The sequence below is a fragment of the Trichosurus vulpecula genome, chromosome 5 (assembly GCF_011100635.1).
Source record: "Trichosurus vulpecula isolate mTriVul1 chromosome 5, mTriVul1.pri, whole genome shotgun sequence".
NCBI lineage: Eukaryota > Metazoa > Chordata > Mammalia > Diprotodontia > Phalangeridae > Trichosurus > Trichosurus vulpecula.
This window is the reverse complement of record NC_050577.1, coordinates 88,490,119-88,509,412: the sequence shown is the minus strand read 5'-3', so window position 1 is coordinate 88,509,412 and position 19,294 is coordinate 88,490,119. Positions and strand designations below refer to the sequence as shown.

The 19,294-nt window shown below is 35.3% G+C and overlaps 1 protein-coding gene across 3 annotated transcripts in view; it reads left to right on the top strand.

Moving 5' to 3' along the window:
• RBM33 (RNA binding motif protein 33) overlaps positions 1–19,294 on the top strand; it is a 182,058-nt gene that overhangs the window by 64,225 nt on the left and 98,539 nt on the right. For all 3 annotated transcript variants that reach the window (XM_036758876.1, XM_036758875.1, XM_036758877.1), the window contains one exon: positions 14,376–14,434. In XM_036758876.1, the coding sequence (XP_036614771.1) occupies positions 14,376–14,434 (59 nt within the window). The remainder of the gene's footprint in view (positions 1–14,375; positions 14,435–19,294) is intronic.

The following is a 19,294-nucleotide window of genomic DNA, read 5'->3' as shown; positions in this document are numbered from 1 at the left end:
TCATAAAGACCTTCCCAGTATCTTTTTATCTTTAATGTCCTAGCTTTTTGCTTGCAAAATCCTAGACCAGTGATGTTAAACTCAAGAAGAAACAGATCCTGTCAACAGCATATTGACTCAGAAAACCACAAATTAACATTACCTATGTTGTGTTGTATTTTAAAAATGTTTAAAATAAGTTTTTCTTGATATCTTGTTTGTTACAATGTAATAGTTATCTTATTTATACTCCCCCTCCGCTTCCCAGAGAGTCATCCTGTATGACAAATATTTTTAGAGAGGAAAATAAAATCAGCACAACTGATAAATACAGTGAAAAAAGTCTGAAAACATGTGTGGTATATAACACCTGTGGACTTTTAACCTCCACAAAGGGTGGGGTTGGAGGCGTCATTTCCTATCTCTTCATTTGAATCCTCCTTGATCTTTATGATTTTGCTATATGACAGCATCATTGCTGTTTCCATTTACGTTGTAGTTACTGTGTACGTTGTTCTCTCGTCTCTGCTTACTTCACTCTGCATCAATTCATATAGATCTTTCCATATTTCTCTGTATTCATCATATCATCATTTCTTATAATACAGTTTCTTTACATTCCGATACCACAATTTTTTAACCATTTCCCAGTTAACAGGAATCAACTTTTTTTCTCCCAGTTCTTTACTGTTGCAAAAAAAAAAAAAGTGTTTTCATAAATATTTTGGAATATACGGAGGCTTTTGATGCCTTTGGGGTTTCTGGTTCAAAGTATATGGACATTTTAGTCTCTATTTTCATAATTCTAAATGTTTTTCCGAAGTGGTTGTACATTTGACAGCTCCACAAATAATTTATTAGTGTGCCCATCTACCTCCTTCGGTATTGACTGTTGTCTTTTTTTTTTTTTTTTTTTTTTGTCATTTTTGACAGTTTTCAGAGTGTGAGGTAAAACTTAGGACCCTTTTCATTCCCATTTTTCTTATTACTAGTGACTTGGAGCATTGTTTCATGCAGTTCTGAAATTTGACAGTTATTCTTTTGAGAACTTGTTTGTTCACATCCTTTGACTATTTATTGGGGATTAGCTCTTAGTCGTGTGTGTGTGTGCGTGTGTGTGTGTTTTATAGATCTTGGATATCAAACCCTTATTAGAGAAATTTGATAAAAGATTTTCCCCCCGTTTAGACCACTTCTGTTCTTATTCCAAGTGTAGCAATTTTGTCAGTGCAAAAATTTTTCAGTTTCAAGTAATCAAAATTATTTATCTTTGATAATTGCTTCGATATTTTGTTTAGTAAAGAATACATCTGATACCCATAGCTGTTAGAGGTGTATAATCTGTTTCTCTTCTATTTAAAATTAAGGTTGAGTATCCATTTAGAATGTATTGTGGAATATCGTATAAAGTGTTGACTTAATCCTAATTTCTGCCTGACTGCTTTCCAATTTTTCTACCAATTTTAGTCAAATAAGGAGCTTTTTCCTAGGTAATTTTTATTTTTCACTTTATCAGACACTAAGTTATTGAGTTCTATTGTTTCTGAATTTCCCTTGGTTAGTCTGTCCCATTAATGTCTTTAACTATAACCAGATGTTTTAGATGACACCTGCTTTATAATATAGTTTGTGGTCTGGAAGTGCTATTCTAACTTTTTTCCATATACTTCTTTTCATCATTTCCCTTGATATTCTATACAGATCTTTTGTTTTTGTAAATTAATTGTTATTATTTTATCAAGTTCTATAAAGGATTCCCCTTGGTAATTTGATTGGTATAATATTAAAAGTATAAATTAATTTAGGTAATAGTGTCATTTTTATTAATTGGCAAGGCCTAGCCATGAGCAGTCAGTATTCTTCCAGCTAAGCTATCTTTTATTTCTTTAAAAAGCACTTTGTAGTGAATCTGTACAAGTCTTTTGTGTGCTTTTGGGGTTTGATCCCCCCTAATGTTTCATGTATTTTATAGGTATTTGAAATGGGATTTCCTTTTCTATTGCTTCTTTTGTTTTTTTTTTTTAATTATTATAGATGCAAATACTGTTGAGTTTTGAATATTTATTTTGTAACCTGCAACTTTGTTGACGATATTAATAGTCTCTTAGTATTTTTGCTCATTGTCTAGCATTTTCTAATAAATCAGGGGGTAGTAGTAGGGGTAGTTTTATATCTTCTTTACCTAGCTTCATGCCTTTAATTTCTTTTCTTGTCTTATTGCTGTTGCTAGAATTTCCATAACTATATCAAATAATAGAGGGGAGAGTAGTCATCTTTGCTTCACTCCTGTACTTATTGGAAAAGAAAAACAAACTAGTATATCCCCATTGAATATGATGCTTACTTTTGAAGAGAGATAAGGTGACCATGAGTGTGCTAGTGCTTTGTTCAAGAATATATCATTCTCTGCTTAAAAATTCTGAAAACCCACTCATCCAACCATAATTTATTGGCTTTTCACCTCTCTCTCTGCCTTCCCTTACATAATCCTACTTTTCATTCACAGTATGACCTCCAGTCCCTTGACCCCTCAATTCTCCTCCAGGCCATCTCCTTTGCACTTAAACATTCCTCTTCTCCCCATCTTGACTCCTTGGTGAACCAGTTCAACTCTATTCTCCTGAATTCCCTACCCCTTTAATCATATTACTGATTAATCAGATCACTGATCACACTCAGTCAAGCTTCAGCCTTGGATCACTTATGCCACCCATTGTTTTTGTGCCTACACATGTGCTGCTAAATAAAGGTGGAGAAAATCATGCAACTGTCCTGAGTCTGCTACAGATTTATGTAATCTCAACTGGGCCCTCACTGCTGCTGGGCAGTTTTACAATACCTCCCTAATTATCTTACTATCCTACTCTCCACAGCGGCTTTCCAAACATTTTCATCCCTCCTTAAACTTATGACTCCTCCCCTCCCCCCACTCTCTCAACTGAGAACCTTGCCTCATATTTTACAGAAAAAATTGAAGTCATTTGCCATGAGCTCCCTTTTCCTGTCTCCTATCACTCAGATGCCTTCTGCCACTATTTCCTCCTTCCTGCCTCATTGGTGAAATGGCCTTATGCCTTACCAAGTCTAACATAATAAAAAAATCAGTCCCATTCCATCCTGTCCCCTCCAACAGATTGCCCCCTCTGTCACTCCCACTCTTTTCCCTTATTTTCAATCTTTCCTTTTCTACTGGTTCGTTTCCTACTGCCCTTCAAACATGCCCGTGTCTCTCTGTTGACTGTCTCTAATTTAATCCATTTATATCTTGTTTGTATATTGTTGTTTGTATTAGTTTGTGAGTCCTTGAGAACAGTAATTGTCTTTTGTCTTTCTTTATTTCCCCAGTTCTACACACAGTGCCTGCCACATGGTAGGGGCTGAATATTTTGTTGACTGGGTGCCACCCAGCCCACTGCGCTCAAATCGAGTGGCAGTATGGGAGGCCAGTAGCAAAAGATCAACTGGGAGTATATACAAGAAAACTGGGCATCTTCAACTCACTTTACTGCTCAAAATCTTCTTTGTTAATCTCTTTTCCATGTTATGAGGTAAAGATCTTTTCTGATTAGGGATTAGACTTTGAACATAGATAGACTGAACATGGTTCATAGTTGGTTTGTAGTATTTCTGCCCCCATGAGCAAATCAGAGTTAATTTTCTGCAGGTTCAGCCTGATTTCAGTATACCTCCAGGGCTGACAAGTTTACATTCTGTGATTTTAATTGTCATCTGATCCTAGTCTTTCTCTTGTTCCCTCCACAATTTATTGACAGCAGTAACCATTAGCCAGCCCCACCCGCAAATCTTGGGGGTTTTGCTCTTCCCAGGGCCATGGCCACTTTCTGCCCAGTCTTTCTCCATGTTTGGGAGCATGTTTTTCTTGAAATTACAAAGGATAGGTGGACAAGCTGCAGGGCCCTAGAGACTATTGGGAGTGCCCTAGCGCCTCTTGTTCTTCCTCAAGTAACTTTATTTTACATTTCTGGTTTTAGAAATTAAATAAATAACATCTCACTCTGGTAACAGTTTTTCTTAGGTTTTTAACTCTTGTTTATCTTATAGGGAAAGTAACATGGAGCAGTACCTAGAGAAATGACCAGTTATGAAGCCTCTCTGGTTTCAGATTCCACCCTGACATATAACAGCTCTGTGACACTGGCAAATCACTCAACCTCTCAGTGCATGAGGCAATTCTGTAAGACTGTCATTTTCAGAACAGCTGCCTACCTGTGTAGGTAGGGGGAATTTTCTCTCCAGAAATGCCCTATATCAATGAAGTTACAGATCTGGATCAAGACAGATTTAGATTTTTGACTGTATAACCCCTCTTTCTGCTTTTTCTCACTTCCATTCCTGTCTGTTTAGCACAGGGCCATACATGTAATAAGTACTTAATAAATGATTGTGTGTTGAATGTGTCATATGTGGTTGTGCCTTAAAAGAATTATGTGTTTTTAGCAGGTAGGTTTTTTGTGAGCATGTTCACTTGTGATGTTAATGTGATTAAAGATGTTCCCTGCCCATTAATCCCATTAATAGGTCTCAAGTGGAGCTAGTTAAGGGAAGCTTGTTTAGGGGAGGCTTGTTTTGTAGGAAGGCCCTTACCTTTTTGCCAATTAGTTCATGAGGGTTGTGAAGCCCTTGGGCTCTAAAAAGGAGATATATATATGTATGTATGTATGTATGTATGTATGTATGTGTGTATACACACACACATGTATATATATATATGTGTGTGTGTGTGTGTATACACACACACACACACACACATATACACACTCTGAGGGTAGCTGTTAACGTCTCTCTCAGAACTTCGGAAGAAGAGGACACAGGCAAGCCGACTGCTAGGATTCGTGGGTGAGTATTTAGGGGAAGGCCCCAGCAGAAGGGAAGGTTATGAGGTGGCTTGGCTCCCTGCTGTGGTATTGTGTCTTAAGTTCTTTGCTTTTTATAATGAAACAGACTTACTGGTTTTGGGATATAATTGCTGCTATGTTGAATTGGAGCTACTGGTTTTGGGATTTGATCTCTCGTGTCTGAATAAATGTTTTACTTCATCTGCCTTCTGTATGGAGAGTCTCTTATATTCTGTGATACAGGCATATTCGTGGTCACCATCGATATTGTGACACTTGCATTACTGATACATTACTTGAGAGGAAAAGTAGGTTATTTTTCTAGTTATTTATGGTTTGAAGACCTCTCAGGAGAACATGTCTGGAGCACACTGAAAACTATTAGATGTTTCCAAAAGGATTCTTCATAGGCATTTCAAAACTTTTGTTGTTTAGGTTTCAGTTATGTCTGACTCTTCATGACCCCATAGATGATAGTACACCATGCCTTTCTATCCTCCACTATCTCCTGAAGTCTGTCCAAGCTCACATTAATTTCTTCCATGGGCCCCTACCTTCTTGCAAGAAAAAGTCCCACCCTGCTTGTCATTACACAGTATCCCAAATTTTCATCTTCTATAATACATCACAGTAGTTAATATTCATAATAATGGACTTGAATCATTCACAACATGTTATCTGACCTTCTCTATATTTTATTTCAGAAGGCAGGGGCAAGGCAGGGAGAAAAACTGAACCTGCCCAAGTGTATATGGAAGAAATGGATGCTAGAGGAGACATAATTCTAAAATTATGCATCTTAAATGTCACCTTCTACAAGAAGCCTTTCTTAGTCCCCCTTAATGTTAGTGCATTCCTTCTGTCATCCCCAATTTAAACTGTATATATCTTGTTTGTACATACTTGTTTTCATGTTGTCTCCTCCGTTAGATTGTGAACTTCCTTGAGCAAGGACTGTTTTTGCCTTTTTTGGGGTATCTGTAGCATTTGCACAGTTCCTAGTGCATAGTAAGTTAGTAAGTACTTAACAAATGGCTTGTTGACTTGTTTATTTGATTAAAAAGTTCTATTTTCAGAGTATATAAAAGAAGGCAGAGAAGTAAAAGCCACTGAAGAATCATTGACAAGTACTGGCCCATATGCCTGCATTCTTGCCTATAGAATCATGATGAGAATGGTCTATGTGCTGTCTTGATTTCAAAAAGGAAGGGCAGGGGTCTGCAAGATTTCACAGCTGATTTTCTATGGTGGACTATCTATTTATGTTCATTTATGCAGCTGATTATGCAAAGTATCCCTCTCTTCATTATTTGTTGATTTTAAGAAAGTGTTTTGACTTAGCAAAATCTAACCTTAAGAGCTTTCCTTATACAAGTTGCTTCTCTTATGCACCTTAGATTATGCAAAATTCCATGGCAGTCATGTCTCTAGAGATAACTCTAGTGCTCTGGGAAATTTTGTTATAGTTCAGGGTGTCAGACAGGGAAATATGTTTTTTCAAAAGATGTTACCCAATGTCATAGAACATATGATTCAAAAGAGTGCCTACTGTGTGCCAGGCACTGGGCTAGGTGCTGAAGATGCTACTACAAAGAATCAGACAATCTCAGCTTACATTAAGATTACCTTCAAATGGGAGAGATGAATACATATTAAGAATACGTATCTGTAACACAAATATAAAGTTAATAAATATAAATTGTTACAAAGTAGTTAAATACAAGTGAATTCCAATAACTCTCCATTCATTCCAGGATCAAATACAAAATTGTCTGTTTGACTTACAAAGCCCGTCATAACTTAGCATCTTCTACCTTTCCAGTCTTCTTACACTTTATTATCCTCCATATACTTTGTGATGCAGTGATACTGGTGTCCTTGCTATCCCTTGAACACAACACTCTTATCACCCTACATAATGCGTGTTGATTGGCCTTTCTCTGTACCTGGAATTTTCTCCTTCCTAATGTGTCTCCTGACTTCCTTCACGTTTCAGGTAAAAATCCTATTTTTTTATGAGAAGGCTTTCCCCACCTACCTTAATGCTAGTGCATCCCCTCTATCATTATCTTTGATTCAACCGGTGTATCTGTCTTGTTTGTACATAGTTGTTTGCATGTTGTCTCCTCCATTAGTCTCTGAGTTCCCTGAGAGTAGGGACTGGTTTTGTTTTTTGTTTGTTTTACTGTTCTTTGTATCTTAAGAGCTTATTATAGTTCATGGCATATAGTAAAGTACTTAGTAAATGCTTATTGACTTGACTATGAAATAGTTGTGAGCGAGGGCACTAGCATTTGAGGGGATCAGGAAAGGCTTCGTGCAGAAACTGGTGCCTGAGCTGCATCTTATAGACTTTACTTCTGAAGTGGAGGTAAAATCCACAGTATTGTAAAATAGTTTGCTTTTATAGTGTGAGTGACTCTAGCAAAGTGGATGGGGAAAAATGTTGTTTGTTATATTAACCCTAGTTTCAAAACTTAATCAGCCATATGACCATGAGCAAATCACTTGAGGAACTTCAATTTTTTTTATCTGCAAGATAAGGATAAAACTTTTGTACTTTGTAAAGCTTTTGTGAAGGTAGTATTCTGTAAACCTGAAAGTGCCATATTAACTTGAGTTTATATCCTTGAGCTTAATTTGGACAAATATTTTTGATAGTCATTGAGCTTTGCCTAGAATTAGGGAGGAGATGAAGATTGAACTGGATTGCCACTTGAGCGATTATGATGTATTTTCAGTAGTTCCAAACTATTTCTGTCATAAAATGATGTTGTCTTGATCACCTCTATTCTCTTGGTGATACCAAGTGATTGCCGATTCTAGAATATTTTGATCTTAGAAGAATTAAGCTCATAAATGATGATGGAAAAATGCATGTTGGGTATTGCATGTCATTGATGTGTACTGGTTGTCCCTTGCACCTTCCTCTCAGGGTTGTTGTGAGTTTTCAATTAGATAATATTGGCAAAGTATTTAGCACAGTGTCTGGCACATGGTAGATTTTAATAATTGTGTATTCCCTCCTTTTCTCTCCCAGTAGGGATTGGGAAGGAAAGGTAAGATTGACTTTTGATGCTACTGTTTCTGTTTCATGGTGTGTTGTGGTGGCACTGTCTCAAAGAATTCAGTTAGACCATCTCTAACCTATGTTAAGACATTTATTGAGGATTGACGCCCCTCAGAAGTGGGCTAAGTTCCAAGAGGAATCAGCAACTTAGTAAGACAACACAAGCAAATTTATAGTGTAATGATGCTGATTACACAACAGAAATTACGAATAGTAAAAAGGAAGAAGGGATTTGTTAAGGAATCAGATAATGTGGAGGGGTCCCTTCTGTGGTTCAGTGGTCAAACATCCTAGTTGTGGTGCCCTCTGATTGGCTATTGTGGTCCTGCCTGGTCAAGATGGATAGTTAGGTATTTTGGTCCTAAATTGGGCTAAATGGATGATGTGGGTTGTGGTTGATTACAAGAACACACCTGTTCAAATATGTGATCTGGGGGCAGTGGCTAGCTAGGGGGAGTGGCTATATTGAGTCTGGGGGCCTGTGGTGTGATTAAAGCCAGATTGTGCAGTTAAATCTGTTCAGTGGGGCCCATAAAGAAGTTAGAATATTGGGGCTAGGGGCATCAGTACAATCAGTCAGGAACCTCTAATATGAATAGGGAAATACAGCTTCATTTTTATGCTGCTCTTTTTTCGTGGTGTTTATTGTGTCTTGGTAGTAGTGTTGAGTTATTTCAGATTTACATAGATACCTGTAAATGGCTGACACACCACTGTTGTGGCATGAGAGGAAAAAACCCAGAATCCTCATTGCTGTATATTTAATTATACTTTTCACCTGAGTTTTGCCTGGTTGTCCACGTTCTATACTGTCCTTGCTACCTCTCTAGTCATTACCATATGTAGGCCAGTTTGATTACATATAATATCACCATTCTCTTTGTATGACTCCTAAGCATGTTAATTAATTTAACTTTCAGGTGGGAATGCTGATCTAATCCCCAAGATGCTTTCATTCTGGAATATGTATGGCCTGATTTCACTCTTTCTGTCTTCTGAAAAAGAAAGAAAAAAATACCTATGCTAGATGTCTCTACTTCTCTGTTCTCCCCCCTTCAAGATTTGGCTTCCAAATTCATCACTCAACTGAAATTGTTTTTTGATCTTTGGAATGGTCTTTTAGTTGCCAAGTCTGATGGTTTCTTGTCAGTCTTCATCCTCTTTGATTCTTCTCTGTAGCATTTGACATTGGTGATCTTCTTCCTCTCTTGGAAACTCTTTTCTGGATTTTTATGACACTGCTCTTTCTTGGTTTACTAATCCTATTGCCTTTGTGGCTACTCCTCAGTTCCCTTTGCTGGTTTGTCATCCAAATGATGCTTTCATATTGTAGGTGTTTCGCAATTCTGCCCTGGACCCTGATTTTCTCTTCATCTCTTTTACTTGACAGTCTCACCATTTCTCATGGGTATAATTTAATATGTAGTAGCCTACTGGTCTATATTTCCCAGTTTGTCTCCTGAGCTCCACTCTCATGTTACCAAGTGCCTGTTGGGAATTTCTTTTTTAAAAAATATTTTATTTGTTTTAATGAAAAAAGATCCGCAGCTCCCCCTTACAGTCCTCAATTTAGAACACAGGAAAAACAAAATCAATTATAAAAATGTAGAGTCTTTCAAAACAAATTTCTGTCCAAAAATTCTTTGTGTCATTCTGTATTCTGAGTCTTTCACTTCTCTATCAGGAGGTAAGTAGCATATTTCATCATTAGTCCCCTGGAATCCAGGTTGGTCATAGTGATAAGAGTTTGGTATAATAATATTCTATCACATTTGTATACCACAACTTTTTATTCCATTCCCTGACTTCCGGGCATCCTCTCAGATTCCCATTCTTTACTACCTCAAAGCAAGCTGTAAATATTTTTGTGTATCTATAGAGATTGTTTTATTTGGAACTAATCCTTCCTTTAACCCACCTTCCCTCTAATTCCTCCTACCCCATTTTCTTTCCCCTTCTATGTCCGTATTGAATAAAATACATTTCTGTAAACATGTATGTGTGTGCATGTATGTGTGTATGTATTCTTCTTTAACCAGTTTAGGCCAGAGAGAAGTTCAAGTGTCAGCCATTCCTCTTTCTACCTTCTCCATATGCATACTGATTATGTGGGATAATTTTAACTCCACTCCTCACCCCACTCCATACAGTGTATTCCTCTTCCCCTCTCTTTCCATTCTTTTCTTAAAATCATCAGACTATGAACCACTTCTAACCTTTGTCTAATTGGACTATCTCAATGCATTAAGATGATGATAATAAGTTTAGTGGGGACATATATTATCTCCCCATATTTGAATGTAAGCTGTTTTTCTTGTTTTATCACTGTTCATCCATGTGTGATCCTGACTGGCTCCTTGGGACTTGAGTTCTTTCTTTCTGGCTGCTTGGAGTATTTTTTCTTTGACTGGGAAGCTCTGTTTTGGGGCTGTGGTGTTCCTGGGCGTTTTTATTTGGGGGTGGTCAGTGGATTCTTTCTATTTCCACTTTGCCTTATTCTAAGAGATTTTAGAAATTTTAAGATTTCTTGAAATATGTGTAGGCTCTTTTTTTTTGGTTATGATATTCAGCTAGTCCAATGATCATCAAGTTTTTCTCCTTGATCTGTTTTCCAGGTCATTTGCTTTCACTTTGAAATACCTTACATATTTTTTATTATTTTCAGCCTTTTGTTTTCGTTTTAATATTTCTTGTTGCCTTATGAAGTCATTGTTTTCTATTTGGTTATTTTGAATTTTCAGGTATTTGTTGCTTAGGTAAGATTTTGTACCTCTTGTGTCAAGTTCTTTCTAATTTTTTCTTCCATGGTTCTTTTCTAATTTTTTTTGGCAAGTACTTCTGTTTATAAAAACATTTTAAACCTTTTTTTTTTTTAAACTCTTGCTGTGATGGAGTTACTTTTTTGCTCGCCCATTCTTCCATCCTACTTCCTGGTTTTGGACTTGATGTTTGGGGATAGGCTTTGTGGCACTTCTGGAGGGAATGTTTGGGTTGGTCCTGTGATATTCATGGATCTCAGGGAAGAAACTGGGCCCTGCCAGCTTTCAGTGCTCCCAAAGCCATCTGATTCAGGGCAAAGTCCGATAGCTGATCCTGCACCCTCCCCATCCCCCAAATCTCCCCAGCCTTTGCAGGTTCCTTACAGGAGTAGAATGGTGTTGGACTCCGCCTCTTATCAGCTAACTGGACACCTTTTTTGGTTAAAAATAGCAAACTTTTAGATTCTCCTTTGGTCTGGGATTCCTGCCTTGGTTATTTCTCTGCAGTCTGGCCTAGATGCTGGAAATGAGAACCTAATCTGCCCTTGGAAGTCTGAGTCACATCACTGCTCTTCATGAATTCTGAACTTTCTCTATATTTAGCTCTGTGCCTCCCTACCCAGGATCACCACTCCCCTGCACAGATCCCTTCCTCAATCTGCTCTGGATCTGGAACTGGGTAGTAAGTAATAAAACTTTCAGTTCACACCTGTTCTCATCACAGTGCACCCCTGCCATGGGTCTGGAACCCCCTTTTGTCCTGGTACACAGATTCTTCTTGATGCTGGAATGCTACCTGCACAATATGCTTCTGGCTGACTCTGTACCCGGTGTCTTCAGACCTCCCTGGTGTTGGACAAAGAACTCATTGTGAGTTTTTCTGGATTATCCTATTAGGATTCCATCTGGTACAGACGGTACACTACTTTACTCCTTCTATTATTTCACCATCTCGACTCCCTTTTAAACTGTGTTTTCCTATTGCACATTTCAAACCAGAAGTTACATAGACAACTTGAGTTTAACGTGTACAATTCAGAACTCTTTATTGTCCTCCCTCAAACACTCAAACCTGCCCTTTTTCCAGTTTGCCTGTTTCTGTCGAGGGAACCACCATCCTTTTAAGCACCAAAATTTGCAGCCTTAGCATTATCCTTGACTCCTAACTCTCCCTCACCCAACATGTGCACTAGTTGCCAAAATTTTGTTGCTTCTACCTCTTGCATACATCTTCCTTTTATTACTTAAAAGGCCACCACTTTTCTCTGCCTCCAGTGTCTCTTCATTTGAGTCTATCCTCCACATTATTTGTTAAAGTGGTTTATTAAGCTCAGTTATGATCATGCCCCTCCTCAAATTTAGTAAACTCCAGTGTCTCCCTATTGCTTATAAAATCCTGACATTTAAAGCTCTTCATAATCTGGCCGCAACCTGCCTTTCCATCTTTATTGCACATGATTCCCTTTCCAGCACTCTGTGATCTAGATTGGATTTCAAGCTAGACTGAAATTCTTTCTGTTCTTGATACGTTGCAATCCATCTCTCGTTTGCATGCCTTTCCATTTAGTTTCCTTCATGCCTGGAATGTGCATCTCCCTCACCTTGTAGAATCGTTTACTTTGTTCATGACTCAGCTGAAGCTTGACCTTCTATTTTCCTGATTCCCTTCTCCCTATAGTTGCTGGTCCTCCCTAAAGTTTGTGTTGATTTTTAAAAAATTCTAGATATACTTATTGTGTATGTATATGTTGTCTCCCCTGAGAGAATGTACGTTTATTTTTTTTTTTGGGGTGGCAAGGATTATTTCAATGTTTTCTTTGGATGCCCTGGGCCTAGCATAGTTCTTGGCTCATTTATAAATTGCCTGTTTGTTGATTGGGCCTCTGAGCTTTGCTGCCTTTTTCTCTGACATCTACACCTTGTTAGCAATGACAGTTTACATGCTAGAAATGTGTAGAAGACAATGTGAAGATTTTTATGTGTCAGCTAAAGGAGATGGAGATAGTTGTGTGGCCAGAATGAGATCCAGGAGTAGAATGCATTTCATTGGATACTCCCTACTAAAATTTTTTAAAGAAAACTTAGATGACCACACAGGCATGTTGGAGAGGGGATTCTTGTTCCAGATGGCCTTTGAGGACCCTTTTAGCTGAGATTTCTGATTCTATAAATTGATATTTTGGATTCCATATCTAAAACTAAGGAATATTGATGAATTTGTGTATCATATTTTGTACTTCCTGATATATTCCTTTATAATTTATTCACTTCCTTTGCTTTGTTTCTTCAACTAGATCTCATGTAACTTGAGGGCAGTATTTTGTTTACTGGTTTACAATCCAATGTCTCAGATAGAGTATTTGTTGTTATTCAGTAGTTATTTCAATAGTATTTGTTGTGACCCCATTGAAGATTTCCTTGGCAAGAATACTAGAGTGGTTTGCTGTTTCCTTCTCCGGTTCATTTTGCAGATGAGGAAACTGAGGTAGATAGAGTTAAATGATTTGCCCAGGGTCACACAGTTTAGGAAGTGCCTGAAGTGAGATTTGAATTCAGAAAGATGAGTTTTTGTGATTCCAGCTTCGACACCCTATCCAATGCGCCACCTAGCTGCCCTCAGATAGAGTAAGCATGTAGTAAAAGGCTATTGAACTACTTAGGTAAAACAGAAAGAAAAAAAATATTTTAGATTAACCTACTAACAGTAAAATTCAAATCTCTGCAAATTATTCTCTTGGGAGGAATGACCGTCTTGCCCTCCCTCTCTTTCTCACCCTTGTACTACCCCTATCCCCCTTTAAACTTTTTCTTGCAGCAAGTCTTGTCTTTCTTTAAATGACAGAGTCTTTCTGAGTCAGATTTTCAGACAATGGTTTATCTAGCCTAGCAACACTTTTAAAGTTTGAACTATAAAATCTTGTTGTTAAATAAGAAGTTTAATGTGCTGAATTCCATGAGCAGCTGAGATGAGGTCATTTGTTAATTTAAAAATTAATTTTTTTCCTCTCATACCCTCAATCATTGTACTCTTCAGATTTATTTTCTCCGAATTTTCTGCTGTCTCCAAACACAGCTACCACTTGCTATGTGAAATTTAGAGTAGAACTTATTTGCAAAATTCCTTGTGTAATTGTATTTTGTTTTGTTTTTATAAAATCACAATATTTAAGTTCCAGAGAATTTTTTTAAAGCACAGTAGTATGTAATAGCCTCTTTTAAATGGAATAGTTAAAATGTATGGTACTTCTTTCTAATCAATAGACTTCCTTATAAAAGTCATTTCTATTGTACCTTGGTTTCCTTTTTCCCCTATGATTAACAAAAAATTACTCGTACTTGTACTTAGATTTTTGAGTGTATGGGAGCATCAGAATTAAATTCTTCCATGTTCTTTTAGTTATACTTACTTGAAAAATAGACAGGAAATGACTCATCTCCTGAAGAAAAATGTAATCTATAAATATTTAACTAATGAAATCTAAATTTTTTATTACTACTTGGAATATTGGTGTGCTTTCTTCTAAAAAAAAAAGATACGTGTGTGTGTGTGTGTGTGTGTGTGTGTGTGTGTGTGTGTGTGTGTGTGTGTGTGTTGCTCAAGAATTTGCCCTAAGCCTCAACTTCTTACCTGTTTGGTAAATTGCATTATTTCTTTTTGTACCATTGTTAACCAAAACAAATTCACAATGAAAGGTGTTTTTCTTCTTTTAGTGCCCTTGTTACCAGTACCCAGCCAGCCCAGACCTGCTGTAGGACCCCAGAGATTCCCAGTGAGTAGCAGCTGGTCCTTCTGCTGTGATATGGATAAGCATACATTTGCAAAGAAATATTAATATAGCAAATAAAAGTGGCTCCAGCTAAATATAATTTTAAGGATTTGTAAATATTGACAATAATCTGTGCAGTTGAAAATGTTTGTTAAAAGCTTAAGGTCAATGGATTTTTGAGAGCAGAATTAATTTTGTTTAACTGTAAAATTGTTGGATCAGAGTCACCAGTGGGAAGTTCAGATGCATTTTAGTTTAAAGAATATGGATTTTGATTTTATTATTGCCTCCTTGTATTAAGTGCAAAGATCCTTCCATTATTAAAAGTTGTGTGTGTATGTACAGACAGACGTATGTAAAATTTAACAAATTGTTTTTTGAAACAAAAAAATGCTGTCACTTGACTTAACAGCTTTGCAAAAAATAATTTTAAAAATATATTTCAGAACTTCTCCTTAGTTTCTTTCATTTTTCTGACTTAATTGGTTTGTTGGAAAAATATTTCCTTGAATTTGTTACACAGTATAAGGCTTTTATTATAGTTGTAATTATGAGTTCATAAAATAAGAATATGTAGATATGTAGTTATATTGAACAGAAAATAATCCTAAAATATGAAGAATGACCTTTTAAATACTTAAATTGCAAAAGTCCACAGAAAATGAAAATAGATCTACTTCTTTCTGTAAATATATCAAAAGTGGATTCAACTATCTAGTGCTTTTTAAACCATAAGATGCTGTGTAAATATGAGTTATTTCAGTATGATTATTTATTATTTTGTTATTTATTATTATTATTAATTACCTATTGTTATTACTCAAGTACCGTTTTGGTGGTTTAGAGGATTGTTTTCTATAGTAATATTTGTGAAATGCTGATGATTCTTAAAACTGATCATCCAGTCAGTAAAAAAAATTGTAAATGTTTCAAGTAATGAAAATAAGTAAAGAAAAAAGTATTTGTTCTTTCTTCACATAATTTATTAAATCTCTTTATAAATCAGTGAATTATTTGATTTTGGAGTAAGCATTTCTGTGCTTTAAATTGCAGAGTATATTTCTTTTGATGAATATGTTTGAAAGGTAGCTTACTGAAAAGGAGAAATATTTTGAGCACTTTTAAAGTACTCTGTATTCTGTATGAAATACAGTATTCTGCATGAAAAAATCTTAAAGTCTATGTCTAAACTGTTACTGAACTAGGTTTCAGGTTTATTTCATTTTTATTATGACAATAATAAGGTGATATAAGCTAAAATTTAAAATGGACAAGAAATTTTGAACAGGGAATAGACATAAGTCAATACTGTAATTGATAGCCTTCTAAAAATGTGTTTACAGCAGCTATAAAATTAGAATAGTCACTTTGAATTTTCATTTGTGTTTTTTCCAAATGTACTTCAATAAATTTATGTGATAATTTGGAGGGAAAAAACTCAGATAAAGCTTAGAATACAATACATTAATATTTTACATTTCGTGAAAAATTTAGCTTTTTTTTTTTGATTATTCTGAATATAAGAGTTGTCCTTTTCCAAAAAAGCATTCTCAGGAACAATGCCAATTGTTTCTGGATTAGGATGTGCTTCCCTCCAGTGACTTAGAGAATTAGGTGATAATAAACTTTAGTGTCTATTTGGAGACATTTGATAATATTTAGGAAGTATTCTCTCCCAACTTTGGTTTCTTAAGCATGAAAAGCTCTTTCTTCAGCCAAAGTCAGGTGTGATTTCTGTTTTAAAGGCTGTTGCTCTACTTTACTCTGTAGCCCATCTTCTTAAAGTAATTATATCTGGTACCTGTTTCATTATATTGAAGGCATTTTCAAAGTGACATTCAGATTATTGTGTAAAGGAAAAATACTTTTATTATGGTTATGGCCCTCTCTTTTTCATGTACCTTTTAGTTTGTTTTTTTTTTGGATTACATTTATTTTCTCTCCACTGCTGCTAAATTAAACTTGATTGATATCATGAAATACTAGTCATAACATTTCTTAGATAAAATTTAAACAAAGCGTAGCTTCAAGGTGAAATTAGTTACATATAATTAAATCTCACTTGGGAATGAAATTATAGAGAATTGACATCACACAGTTATCAATATGGGGTACGTTTCACTTCACAAATCAGACAGAAACAAGGGGAAAAAAACCCCTATTATACAAAGATAAAAATTAGGTACACTGATAGAGGGTGGTTTTTTGTACTGTTAGATGGTTAACTTATGTTTAATAGCCTTCATGACCAATTAAAATTAGTTTGCCTTATAAAAACATGATTTTTTTGGTTACTTTTAATGACTGTAGCTATTGTTCAAAGGATAGTACACTTGTACGCAAAAGCTGAAGACTTGTTATCTTGTCTGTAGTTAAAAAATAGTGAACTGAATCAATTAAGAGGAAACATTTTATTTTCACTTTTTATCCTTTAAGGCTTCAAGTATATGTTTATTATTTTAAGGACCAGTAAAATGAACATTTACTCTTACTAACATATATTATTTTTCAAACATAAGTATATATTTAGAATTGTTTTAATAATAATTTTTTGAAAGTTAGCTCAAGGCATAAGAAATTCAAAGTTTTGAGCCTATATTCCTACAGTTTATGAGAAGTTTGTCACAAAGTACCATTGTATGTGATTATTGCAGCTTATTTAAAAGAAGGACATATCTTAAAATTATCATGTGACATTGTTTAGATAATTACTATAAAATTATCAGTATACATCATTCATGAGTAGTAACTTCTAGTAATAAGTATAAGTTTTTAATATTCACTTATATTCATATGAAGTAAAAAAGGAACTGAGAGTTAGGAATCATTATGGCATAATGTATGTACTTCTGGTCTTGGGAGTCAGGATACCTGGGTTCAAAGCATGCCTAAGATGTTTGCTTGATCTGTGATCATGGGTAAATCACTTAACTTTTTTTCCATCTATAAGTGAAGATAATATATTCACATCTTTCTCATCTGAGTGGTTGTAAAGGAAAATACTTTTTTGTAAACCTTAAATTAGGAGTTCTTAGCCTTTTTTTGTCTCATAGATCCATTTGGCAGTCTCATGAAGCTTCTGGACTCCTTGGTATAATGTTTTTGTATGCTTACATAAAATAAAATACATGAGATTATATAGGAAACCAATTGTGTTGAAATAGAATTATCAAAATACTAAGAAGAAAAAAGTTCACAGACCCTCTGTAAGAACCTTTGTACTAAGTCATTATTAAAAATTTAGCCAGGAGGAGTATTATTCCATCAGTATTATCATGTATACTTATGTTGTTGGCTATTTATTTTAGGAATAGCTACCATTTAAGTTAAAATTGCCAGTTTTTTCAAAATAATATAGAATATTAAAACAAGGTTTTGTTTTAGTTCTGTTGACGTAAAGCCAAACTATTTAGGAATTTGAATTAGAAATTTTGGAGTTTGAATAAGCATGCTTAGAAATACTTGCTAAGTGGTTTGAAAGAAAAAATTATATTTGAGCAATAAATGCTTAGAGATAATGGGAATTTTCCTTATCAGAACCTTGTGCTTCTACTGGAATTTTATATGACTTTCCCATATTAGGTTCAGGGACTATGGTATTTAAAGGACTCAGACTAAAATCTTTTCTTATTCATATATATACTTTTATTCTGAGTATATGTATATTTAAATAATTATGACTAGAAGGACCTGATACAACCTAGAATTTTACCACAAAATAATTGTAGTAGGAGAATAGAAACATCCTCCTTACCCCCTTGTGCTCTTTTTGTAGATCACTTAATGTTTTGAAATGTACTATCAGAGAACTGAATCTTTTTGAGAAAGCATAAATATACTCTAGTTATTTAAATAACAGATTCTTAGCATGGCTGATTGGCTTAGGCAGCTAGCATATACCCCTGAGGGTTAGAATGTGCTGTATCAGCCACTTAGGCTCTGAAATCTCATTTCCCGGACCCATTTTATATTTTGCTAATTATTTTGAATTGCCTTTACACTAGTAAACCTCTATTTTCATTTCTATGTGAGTTTTGCTTTCATTTCCAAGGTGCCTTCTTTATTTTAAACAAAATAATGAATTTACAATTCAGTTTTTCCACCTAATTTATTAACTATTGTTTTCTCTTGTTACAACTCAGTTTTGTAGTCCCTTTTTTCCTGATGTTTGTTACGCCTTTGGCCAAAGGTCATATGTAAAGTTTGCCCCTTGAAGCTATCACAGAAATAGCTTCATCATATTGAAGGTTTACAAAGTAGCATTTTAAGTTTTGATTTTTAGACTAACTTTCATTCCCCTTAAATTGCTACAAATACTAAAGTCTTATATGATTTTAAGTGATAATGTTCTAAAGCATCTTGGCTAGCATATTTTAGCATCTCTTCAGTCCATTCATTACTCTTTGAAAGCCAGTGGCTTAGTTAAAAGATATCTTTTAACAAATTTGGCCACTAAACAGTTTCATAGTGGTGTGTTTGTTTAAAACACTGAAAGATTAGGTATAGGAACGATGCTATTGTGCCTCTGATTTTTAAATTATTTTGTTTGGCTATGGCATTACTATTATAATATTACCATTAAATGAAATTTTCTTTCTATTTACTGTGTAGCAGTAGCAAATCACAGGTAGTTTTTAATGTATTTTGTTTTCATTTAGCAGGGTACATGGTATCAGGTGGTGTTGATTGACATTCCTTGGATTGTGCTTTATACGGCATTTCATGCAAATCATGTTTGAATGAGACTGCTGCATCAAATTACATTTCTTTCAGATTATGGTCTTTGCAGATGTGAATTGAGGATGTACTACAATGAGGAAAAAATGCTTTCTTTTGGAACACTTAGTGTTTTCACTACTTGTC